The 11,318-nt window shown below is 33.2% G+C and overlaps 1 protein-coding gene across 1 annotated transcript in view; it reads left to right on the top strand.

The window, feature by feature from the left end:
• Positions 1-10,979, top strand: part of SMARCA5 (SWI/SNF related, matrix associated, actin dependent regulator of chromatin, subfamily a, member 5) — a 45,613-nt gene extending 34,634 nt beyond the window's left edge. Inside the window, exons 15-24 of the mRNA XM_059922546.1 lie at positions 1,698-1,846; positions 2,049-2,168; positions 2,956-3,066; positions 3,388-3,501; positions 3,934-4,056; positions 4,815-4,947; positions 5,565-5,683; positions 6,104-6,316; positions 8,810-8,917; positions 9,708-10,979. Coding sequence (XP_059778529.1) covers positions 1,698-1,846; positions 2,049-2,168; positions 2,956-3,066; positions 3,388-3,501; positions 3,934-4,056; positions 4,815-4,947; positions 5,565-5,683; positions 6,104-6,316; positions 8,810-8,917; positions 9,708-9,773 — 1,256 coding nt within the window. The 3' untranslated portion in view covers positions 9,774-10,979. The remainder of the gene's footprint in view (positions 1-1,697; positions 1,847-2,048; positions 2,169-2,955; positions 3,067-3,387; positions 3,502-3,933; positions 4,057-4,814; positions 4,948-5,564; positions 5,684-6,103; positions 6,317-8,809; positions 8,918-9,707) is intronic.
• Positions 10,980-11,318: the final 339 nt, after the last annotated feature.

Here is an 11,318-nt window from a genome sequence, read left to right on the forward strand (position 1 = left end):
TATTTTCATGAAGCTTAAAATAAGAGTTAGTGATGGGATGTGTAAAATGTAAAAACCAAAACAAACCCTCAGTAACCTTGAGCCCACGTTGGTTTCCTTCCTTCCCAAATTGAGTCATGACCAAATGCATTTTATCTGTCTCTAAAGCTAAGAGGTATACTGTTGTATTATCCACTGATTATTCCATTCGTGTGTCTTGGTTTTGTCAACCAGTCTCTAATTTCCTTGTAAGGAAGGGAATGTTACATTTCTTTGTTATCCCATAATGCCAACCATAGAGTTAGCCACGTGTCTGTATACATAAAGACAATACACGATTGCTTTATTATTAGTTGTTTTTGTTAATAATTGCTTAACATAGTGAGCTTACTTTGTACCAAGCCATGTGCTAAATATTTAAATACTGAATATTATCTTCTTTAGTCTTCATGCCAGCTGGAGGTTGGCATCAGAGGTAGAAGCAAGTCACTTATTTACTGTTTACACAGCTAGGAGGTGACTCATCCAGGGCACCAAGAGCTACGTAAACTATTACAGTGCAGTGTTTCATTAGGAAAGTCTCTGGGGACTTCTGGGGCCTGCCAAACAGAGGTTTCTCATGAGTGATGTAATGGCTAGTTTTTTTCCCCCCTCACATTCACCCATGCTTTTAGAAATACATCTGCCTTGTGATTCTTGTTCTCAATTATTTTCATCTCTGAAACCCTTTTCTTTTTTTTGAAGATTAAAAAAATACAAATTCTTTTACAGTCAGCTTAGAAAAGCTGCTTGAGTCTTTTGACTTAGTGTTTTGGGGGTATTTTTTTATATTACTAGGGCAACTTCTGGAGCAAAATTTTGTGCTAGTAGCTTTGTTAATCCCATTTATAGACATATTAGTCAAACAAGCCTTGGGTGCATGCCTCTGTGTTAACTGTTTTGTGGGCTAAGGGGTATAACTAAAAATATGAGAATATACAGAAGTACTTTATGTCTGAAAAGTTCCCTCCCAGTCCACAGGGAAGTAATTTCTGTAAGCTTAAGAGCATTTTGATAGCAGTGAGATAGCTTTCAAGAAACATGTTCTGTGGATATATTCTAACTTTGAAAGTCACAAATATTTGATGGTGCATTCTATTAGGGATCCAAAACCATGATACAAGTATGTAAGGTCCCAGAAAACAACTTGTATCTTTACCTACTCATTACAAGTTGGTTGAAATAGAAAAATTAAAGTAGAAGAAGTATATGTGAATGGCTCTTGAAGTTTGGCAGTAGAAGGCTTTTGTACTTCACTTTTGTAAGTAGAACAAGCTGATTTGGGAGCATTAGTAGTAATACTAATCAGTTTCTGCTTATCAGAAACTTCTTGTGTTTATAATGCTCTCACCTTTTGATACTTAAAAAAAGTTATGGTAATAATTTTGATTTTCAGATATCCCAAATTACTGTCATTCTCACTGTACAAGAATATATTTTATTGAAGTGGCATTCGGTAGGCTTCATTATGTAATATGTAAACTTCAGAAATATTTCAGAGTTTACAGATTAGAATTTGGTATTTTATGTAAAAATGAAAATTATCAGATGAGAATAAGCAGAAATGATTGACGTTTGAGGCAGAATTATGTGGTATTACATCTAACATTTAAAATTCCAAATATCCAGTAAACTAAAGTTTGTTTGATTAACATTACACAACAAAACCTTTTTTTCAGGAAGACTTGTGGATCAGAATCTGAACAAAATTGGGAAAGATGAAATGCTTCAAATGATAAGGCACGGGGCAACACATGTATTTGCTTCAAAGGAAAGCGAGATTACTGATGAGGATATTGATGGTATTTTGGAAAGAGGTGCAAAGAAGGTGAGATGCAGATTAAATGATATGTTTAATGTGTAAAATATTTTAAACCAGAACTGTTTGAGGAAATAGTTATGTGAGTTATCGGTAATCTGACTTCCCACAGAAAGAAGTTTTTATGTAGTATAAAGCCTAATTTATTTTGACTATAGTTCTCATGCTTTTTAAATTCTCAATCTAATAGGATGTTTCTTTTGTTTCCTAGACTGCAGAGATGAATGAAAAGCTCTCCAAGATGGGTGAAAGCTCACTTAGAAACTTTACAATGGATACAGAGTCGAGTGTTTATAACTTTGAAGGAGAAGATTATAGAGAAAAACAAAAGGTAATTTAGAAAGAGATTTTGGTTACTTGAAGACTTAATATTTTACTTGAAACTGAAACTTGGAATTTAAGTGTTAGGTGTAATGCCTTGTCTCAAACAGCAGTCATTGCTGTTTACTCACAACTAAATTATTTTCATTTTTGTGTTAAATTTAATGCCACATTTTCAGTTGGTAAAGTAAAATGTTTAAAAAGTTTATGTATACTGTTACAGTGCACTATGTTGTGTGGGGTGATTATAGTAATTGGGGATATTTGAAAATTAAAACTGTTGCCAAAAAAGATCGTCACAACCTTATTAGGCTATTTTTTTTTTTAACAGCAGAATTGGCTGGTAATTAAAGGGAATAACTTCTAATTTCATAAGTAATACTTGTTGTTATATAGTGAAATTAGAAAATACCTACAGGGTAGAAGAAAAAAAAAATTCTACCTAATGCTTTCTCTTTTAATGTTTAGGCATGTACATCCTCTGAATTTTGTCTAGGCTAAATATATATCTACATTTCTCTCCTAATTGGGGTTCTAAACCTTCTGTAGCATTGTTTTTCACCTAGTATTCATTTGGTCAGGAAATACTTACTGAATGCCTATGCTCTTCACTAGACACCGTCCTATGTGTTAATTGCATAGTCCCTAGCCTCATAGAGCCTATAGTCTAGAATTTTATGAATATCTTTGCATTTATAAATAACAGTCTTAGTGATGTACATAGTCGGAGTTGCATTTATGTAGGATTTGCGACTATATAATAAAGTTGGTGATTTGAATTGTTTCCCATGTGCTAGATTGCATTCACAGAGTGGATTGAACCACCTAAACGAGAAAGAAAAGCCAACTATGCTGTTGATGCCTATTTCAGGGAAGCTCTTCGTGTCAGTGAACCTAAAGCACCCAAAGTGAGTTGACAGAGCACAAATGTCTAAGAATATTGGAACTGTAAATCATTTTTCTTCTTATACTCTTGCGATAAAATCAGATTGAGAATTAGATTTTATGGTTTCTTACAGTATACCTCCTTCAGCTTTTGTTAAGTTTTCTAAAGATTAATTTTGAATATAAGCATTTAAAATTTGATTAATGTTTGTTCAGTTTTAGTGGAAGATGCATTCAGTTGCTTGGAGAATTGGCTGTCATGATTTTATAGAATGAAAAAAGGTTATAGATAGATTTAAAGCAAAATAGTTGCTTTCTTATGAAGAATACTTTTTTTTTTTTAGGCTCCTCGACCTCCAAAACAACCTAATGTTCAGGATTTCCAGTTCTTTCCTCCACGTCTATTTGAATTATTGGAAAAAGAAATTCTATATTACAGAAAAACGATTGGGTACAAGGTAGCAGAAGTAACACTTTGTTCATAACTAACCTGGTTTTTTGTTTTGTTTCTTAAATATTTATTTATTTATTTATTTGGTTGTGCCGGGTCTTAGTTGCAGCATGCGGGATCCTCATTGTGGCTTGTGGGATCTTTAGTTGCAGCATGTGTACTTCTTAGTTGCGGCATGCATGTGGGATCTAGTTCCCTGACCAGGGATCGAACCCGGGCCCCCTGCGTTGGGAGCGTGGAGTCCTACCCACTGGACCACCAGGGAAGTCCCTAATCTGGTTTGTTTTTAACTTAATAAATGCAGAATATCAATATGTTTTCTTTCATGGCTGGATTATAATTTGTGAAATGTCATGTACTTGGTTAAGAGTTTAGTTCATTGCATACTTCCTAAAATATATTGACTGATGAAATAGAAAAAAAAAATAAATATTTTTAGGTGCCTCGAAATCCTGACCTACCAAATGCAGCACAGGCACAAAAAGAAGAACAGCTTAAAATTGATGAAGCTGAACCCCTTAATGATGAAGAGTTAGAGGAAAAAGAGAAACTTCTAACACAGGTATAGCCTTCAATCAACACAGAATTTAGTAACCATTATTTTGTAAGGTGCTGTCGTAGGCTGTGTTAGAATATATAAAGGAAGTACATTTTTTTGCTTTCAAAAATGGAATAATTGGAGATCATAAAGCATGGGCCATATGGTGTTTGCTACATTTTGATTGTCATTAGTCATTGAGGTGGTAGAGAAGATTATGGATTTGCACCAGCCTTGGTAGAATGGGTATCCTTTTGATCACCGTTCTTCCAGCACTCCCATCTTCCCTTTCCTGTGAATCTTCTACGTTGCTACTAAGTTATTATTCTCAATGACAAATCTCTGCTCTGTACTTTTTTAACATCCTTTAAGTTTCAATCAAGGCCTTTCAGAATCTGGCCTTAACCTATCTTTAAAGCTTTATTTTCCTTCTGTTTTCCCACTTGGTTTATATCTTTGCCCTTTAGTCTATTCTGTGTTCATTCCTCCTGGCAAACTTCTACTCTTTGAAAGCTCAGCGAAAATGTCACCTTTTTGTGCAGCGTTCTTTATTCTCCCACTCAGCTTCAATTGCTTGGCTATCTAAGCAATATATGATGTATTGCTAAAAGTGCTCATCTATGTACATGAAAATCTACCACTTTAAAAGCACTTAACTTAAAAAGAAAACTTGGAGCAACTGAAAATTTTCTGTAATACTCAGCAGCATTGGTAAAGTTTAATAGGTTTTCTCCCAAGTTCAGTGTGCTGTGATTATATGTTTTGTTTCCATCGCTTTGAAGGGATTTACCAATTGGAATAAGAGAGATTTTAACCAGTTTATCAAAGCCAATGAGAAGTGGGGTCGTGATGATATTGAAAATATAGCAAGAGAAGTAGAAGGAAAAACTCCAGAAGAAGTCATTGAATACTCAGGTAATTCTCCTATTATTTTAATAGGTATAAGAATGTTCTCAGGCTTCTGGAGAGCTGTTGGAAAGTTCAGATTTTCTTACTCTGAATACTGTTTTGATAAGCTTAATTTCACCACAACTTAGTGCCTTGTTTTGTTTTGTGTTTTTTAAAAATTGAATTGGAAAATCTCCCCTTCTTTAAAATGGCGTCGTTAATTTTTTTTTTTTTACCCCCATTCACTAGCTGTAGCCAAGGAAACAAGAATAGGTCACTGAATAATTGTGCCTTCATTTTTATTTCATTGCCTTTCATAAGCTTTCAAATGTTACGTGTTTCTGTGTCTCCTGGAGCCAGTCGGATTGTCGGGTGGGTGTAGCTCTGGTGGCCCGCCCAGAGCTTCAGAGTAGACACAACGAAGAATTGGGGGATACTTCCTGTAATCATCCAGCTTATCTTCCTGGTTTCTTCATAGTTAAGGAAACTGAGAAATAATTATGTGACTTACTAGTGTTAGCTGTGGGGGAAATGGAAACATTTCTTAATACTCAGCAAGTAAAATAGAGCACTTACAACAAGAAGTTATTTATCTTTCTGCCCTTCCCCCACCTATCCCATCTGCCCAACTCTTACTCCTACAGCTGTGTTCTGGGAAAGATGCAATGAGCTGCAGGACATAGAGAAGATTATGGCTCAGATTGAAAGGGGAGAGGCAAGAATTCAAAGAAGAATTAGTATCAAAAAAGCACTTGACACGAAGGTACTTTGAATATTAATAAATGTAGTAAAATAACTCCTATCAGTAATATGAGAGTTTAAAGTAACTTTTGAAAAGGAAAAGAAATGATGATATAAAATAAAAAATTTTTTTTCAAAGGACAGCATTCAAACATTATAGGTGTTCTGAACAGAATATACCTCAGTATTTCAGTGGATATATCTGGGTCAGAGTCACTATGATTGGCTCTTTGCTGTGTGGTGTCCCAGAAAGTCTGAGTCTATTTCTTTTTCGAAAAGTAAAGACTGAAGTTGTTTCAGAACAAAGATTACAATGTAACTGACTTTGGATAGAAAGTTGATGTGAAATACAACATTTATAGCTAACTTTACTAAAGCCGAGTTTGAAACATAGATTATATAGGATTTGTATTTTATATAATATAAAATCTGATTTTCATAGATTGGACGGTACAAAGCACCTTTTCATCAGCTGAGAATATCTTATGGTACTAACAAAGGAAAAAACTACACTGAAGAAGAGGATCGTTTTCTGATCTGTATGCTTCACAAGCTTGGATTTGACAAAGAAAATGTTTATGATGAATTGCGACAGTGTATTCGCAACTCTCCTCAGTTCAGATTTGACTGGTTTCTAAAGTCCAGAACTGCAATGGTGAGTACTGGGGGCCTTTTTCTGTAGTGTAGTAGAATTAAACTTCCTCTGACAGTTCAAAGGAAGTAGGTTATTTAATATTCTTTAAGGTAACTTTTTAAATTCTGTTAAGAGAAAACTGTGGTTCAGCTGTATCTTTGAAGTAAATTTTTGTTACAATATTGTTTGTATCACAGTTTAAATCAGTTCCTTAAGAAACAGTTCACATCCACAGTTAAAAACCTAATGTCATAAGTACCTTACAAAGTTTATTTTTTCCATTGTTTAGTAGCATATCTTTTAACATCACTATATATGATAGGACTAATTATTTTATGTGAATTTAAATCAGGTTCTAAATAGGAGGAAATGTCACCATCAATTTTAACTTCTGAATGTGATGATCACAATTTAAAATTTGACTTTTGGTTTTATAAATGAACACTTTCTATAAAGAAAGGACTTGTACTCACGCATCTGCCCATCAGAATGCTGAGTTTGAGTTATTTAAAAAGAGCTTAATGTAGTAAAACACTATACTGATTTAATCCTAGGTTTTGTTTTTATTCCCAATATCAACCTGTTTCTGATCAGCAAGTTCCATTTGTAATGACCTAAAATTAGAGTTCAGAAAAGTTTAGCTTTGATGAATTGCTCTTCTCTTATGTATTTTTTTTAACTTTTTATTTGATATTGTATAGTTGATTAACAATGTTGTGTTAGTTTCAGGTGTATAGCAAAGTGATTCAGTTATACATATACTTGTATCTGTTCTTTTTCAAATTCTTTTCCCATTTAGGTTGTTACATAATACTGAGCAGAGTTCCCTGTGCTATACAGTAGGTCCTTGTAGGTTATCCATTTTATATATAGCAGTGTGTACATGTCAATCCCAAGCTCCCTAATATACTTCCCTCATATACTCCCTAACATACCCGCTTCCCCCGGTAACCATAAGTTCATTCTCTAAGCCTTTGAGTCTGTTTCTGTTTTGTAAATAAGTCCATTTGTATCATGATTTTTTAGATTTCGCATATATCATATGATATGTCTTTTTCTCTATCTAACTTACTGTATTTTACCACCTTTGAGTTTTTAGCTTCATCTTGTGTTCTTCAGGATGATGATAATGCCAAAAAAATTCTGTAGTCTTAATTTTGAGATGTACTAGGATAGCAAAGTTTAAACAACTTTATAGTAGGATTTACCTCAGTATATTTAAAATACATTGTTACTCTTCAAGATGGGGGATAGTGTTTAGTCTTTAAATGTGACCACTGAAGGGTTTTTTTTTCAGTATACATCAACGGAGGCTACTGTTTTATGAAACCCTAGTTTGGGAAACGTTGCACTATAAATGCATTATAAATATATGGTTAGAGGAGACACATTCAGTTGCTATAAGCTCTATATTATGTCTTTTAAAATAGGAACAATTTATATAATTAATAAGTGATTTTGTGGTGAGTGAAACAAGATGCAGTGTCACATTGATTTACTGGTACAATACCATGGTCTAAAACTGCGTGTTATTTCCTAATGTGTTTCATGTTAAGGCACACATACAAAATGATAATATGCGTATGGCCCCTTGTGATAAACAGTTGAGGCATAATCCTTCTCTAAGAGCCAAGAAGATTCATACCATAGTACATCTGTAACACATTCTGGCATGTGTATCTCAGTGTACCTGTTAAAGGAAATAAAGAATTTTGATGCAGTGTACTACCTTCTCTCTATATATACTGTTGCAAATATTTCCAAACCGTATATGGTTGTGTCCTATACAATAATATTTTTAAATGATTTTATTGTGACCATTTGTGTAGAATGTCACTTATGACAAGGAAAGGAAAAAAACAATTTTACTCAGTAGCCAGCAATGATACAAATGGACTCCTGTTTTCTTAAGGGGTATTTACTATTTCTACACTGTAATTTAAAATCCTTTCTGGAGTCTGTGTAGATTGCTAGGGAGAGATGAGGTAAAGCTCATCGTAGATTTCTATGACTATTTTTCCAAAACTGGGAAAGACGGTAGGTGGTACATTGACTACCACAATTCTAGTGGTAATGCGTTTAAGGGAAAGATTATATATACCTCTTACTAAGTTTTAGTTGATTTTGACCCTCAGATATGTGCTCTGTTAATTTTAAGTTTTGGATGTAGATGAAAGTTTTCAGGCATAGACACTAAGTAGCAGAATTGCATATATTAAGAGATGTTCATTTTCACTGCTTCAGTTCCTAAGTGAAGGAAGGATTTATGAAAAATACACAACAGTATGGCCTTAAATAATGAAGTGAAAAATTTACAGATATCTTTTTTTATCCTCCTAGCATGGATTGTGTATGAAAATTATCAGTTCCTTTTGCTTTTTAAAATTTTATCTATTGGGGGTATATAAGTGATATTACACTGTTAAAACATACCTTTGGTTTTGAAATTGTAATCATGAAAACTTACAGATGGAGAATACAGGTTTACCATGTAAATTTATGTTTGTAACTCAGGAGCTCCAGAGGAGGTGTAACACTTTAATTACCTTGATTGAAAGAGAAAATATGGAACTAGAAGAAAAGGAGAAGGCAGAGAAAAAGAAAAGAGGACCAAAACCTTCAGTAAGTACCCATGAAAATGTAAATATTTTCTTGGGGAACTTAACTTTTTTCAAGAATTTGAACATTACTTGGCTATCACTGATGTGTTAGTCTTTTTTTTTTTTTTTTTTTTTGGTAAGTAGTATGGCCTTGGATTGCTTTAAAAGTATAAATTAAACTTGATTGCATTGTGTGGGGAAAATCACGTTATGATGGTAGTTCACAGTATGGGGATTTGTGAGAATATGGGAAGGTCTGTCTTGTGAATGGCAAGAGCCTACACTTGATGTTGAGAGTACACGTACACGTTATAATTTTAGAATATGTAAAGAAATGTTAGGAAAGCAGTGGCCTTTACAACCTTTACTGTTCACTTCTAAACTTCGATTTATTGTACCAATGATATCTTAGCAATGTGAAGGCAAAAATTATAAGAAAAAAAGTCATTCTGTTATCTAATAATAATTTATATAGTCATGCGTAAGTGAACGTATCAGGAAAGTCTGGTATACTCACAAAGTATTTCTCATTACTGCTTTCTTTTGATAAGAGGGCATGTTATACATTTGTTTGGTGTATTGATTTACTATTGCTAATTGTGAATTACTCATTTACTTCATTATTAGCATTAAGGTATTTATGTTAGCAAAATATGTAGATAAGATTATTTGGAGAATTAAGGTTATTCTGGTTAAGGAAATTAATACCTGTTACTAAGTAGCAGTTATAATAAATTGCTATCGTGTCTTCCAATATATTTTATGTTAATATTACTCTTGTGATGAAGAATAATCCTTCTGTTTGTTTGTAGACCCAGAAACGTAAAATGGATGGAGCACCTGATGGCCGAGGAAGAAAAAAGAAACTGAAACTATGAATACATATTTGTTTCATAATCACTAACTTTAAACCAGTAGTTCTTTAATTTACGGGTCTTCATAAGATGTACTGTACAATGCTCAATTGTTATGTCATTCAAAGACATCAGGTTCATCTGTTTACCAAGCTAGAAACATAGTATGTAGTTTCACTTTTTTAAATGCAACAGCTGTGCTGAAATTTTTTTATCATTAACACTTGAAGTAATAAAATAGGCTTCATTTATTAATAAATGTTTCATTTGATTTATTTTTATATTATAGTTCCATTTGTGAGGCTTGTGACTTTTGTTTATCAGCTATAATTTCTACACTTGTAAGGCTTAAAAAGAAGCAAACAAGTTAAAAAACAGAAAATTGCAAATAACATTTGTCCCTTCAGTCTTCACTTAGTTGTGTAATTGTTTTAATTCACTTTGCCTTTGCAGAAGTTTGGGTATCTTTGTAGTGCTATTGAGTCTCATCTGGGAAGATTATGTAAATTGCATTCTCCTTGCTTATTATATGGGTAGAATGGGAAAAAAAGGCAAGACAAATTCTCATTAAATTCTGTGCATATTTCTGTTATGCTTTCTGTTTCTGTAGTTGGTTCTGAGGTGAATATGCCCTATTCTGTTTGGAAGAATGGCCTTTTAGTTATATAGCCAAAGACATTTAGTATTTTCTGGTTCCTTAAGGTGTTGTACCATTTTGTAAAAGGAATATTATTATTACTTTTTTTAATTGTTTGCTAAATATTTTTGACATATTACCTTCTGAAGCAGCCACAGCTTAGAAAGATAATGTCAAAACTAAGGTGATTTTTTTTTTAAAAAGACCCAGCCAAACTAATGTGTTAATTTGTCATACTGTTAAAATGAAATTGGTAACAAAATGTATCACCTTCCAGTTTACTTTTTTGGGTTTTAGAGTAATTGAACATTTTATTTTATTATATTTAAAATAATTTCTAAGTGTGAGCAGCAAGACTGACTGTAATTCCAGTTTTTATTTTCTATGGACAGACTTGATAAACTGGAGACCCTGAAGCAGGATTACCCAAATTGTAGTGTCAGGATTTTAGCTGTACCAGAGGCCTTTATGTGCTACACATAATTTGTATAAAGTTTTATATGTGCAAATTGGGTACATAAATAGTCTCCATTTTTCTAAGGGAATGCAATAAATGTAGCATCGTGAATAAATATAACTTTTATAATCCTTAAGTGGTCTTTTCTTTCCATTGCTGTAATTTTCTTTTCTCATTTGATTTTTATTTGCTTTTTTCCTTAGGACGTTATCTTTTTTCCTTAATTGGATTTTTTCGTCTCAGATTTCTATCAGTTGCTTTCATTTGCCCACACATAATTGGGATTTTTATTTATAAGGGTGATTTCTATAGTATTACTACTACTGCTTGCTTTTAAAAAGTGGGATTGCCTCCATCAGTGTCAAGCAAAATGCAGTGTTTATGGCAATTTGTGGAGTAATTTGGTTTGTTTTGTGTTCCCCCCAAATTGACTTCTTTATAACCTTGGATTCTTAAAATGACAATTATGGATCTA

This window comes from Balaenoptera ricei, chromosome 5 (assembly GCF_028023285.1).
Source record: "Balaenoptera ricei isolate mBalRic1 chromosome 5, mBalRic1.hap2, whole genome shotgun sequence".
NCBI classification, from domain to species: domain Eukaryota; kingdom Metazoa; phylum Chordata; class Mammalia; order Artiodactyla; family Balaenopteridae; genus Balaenoptera; species Balaenoptera ricei.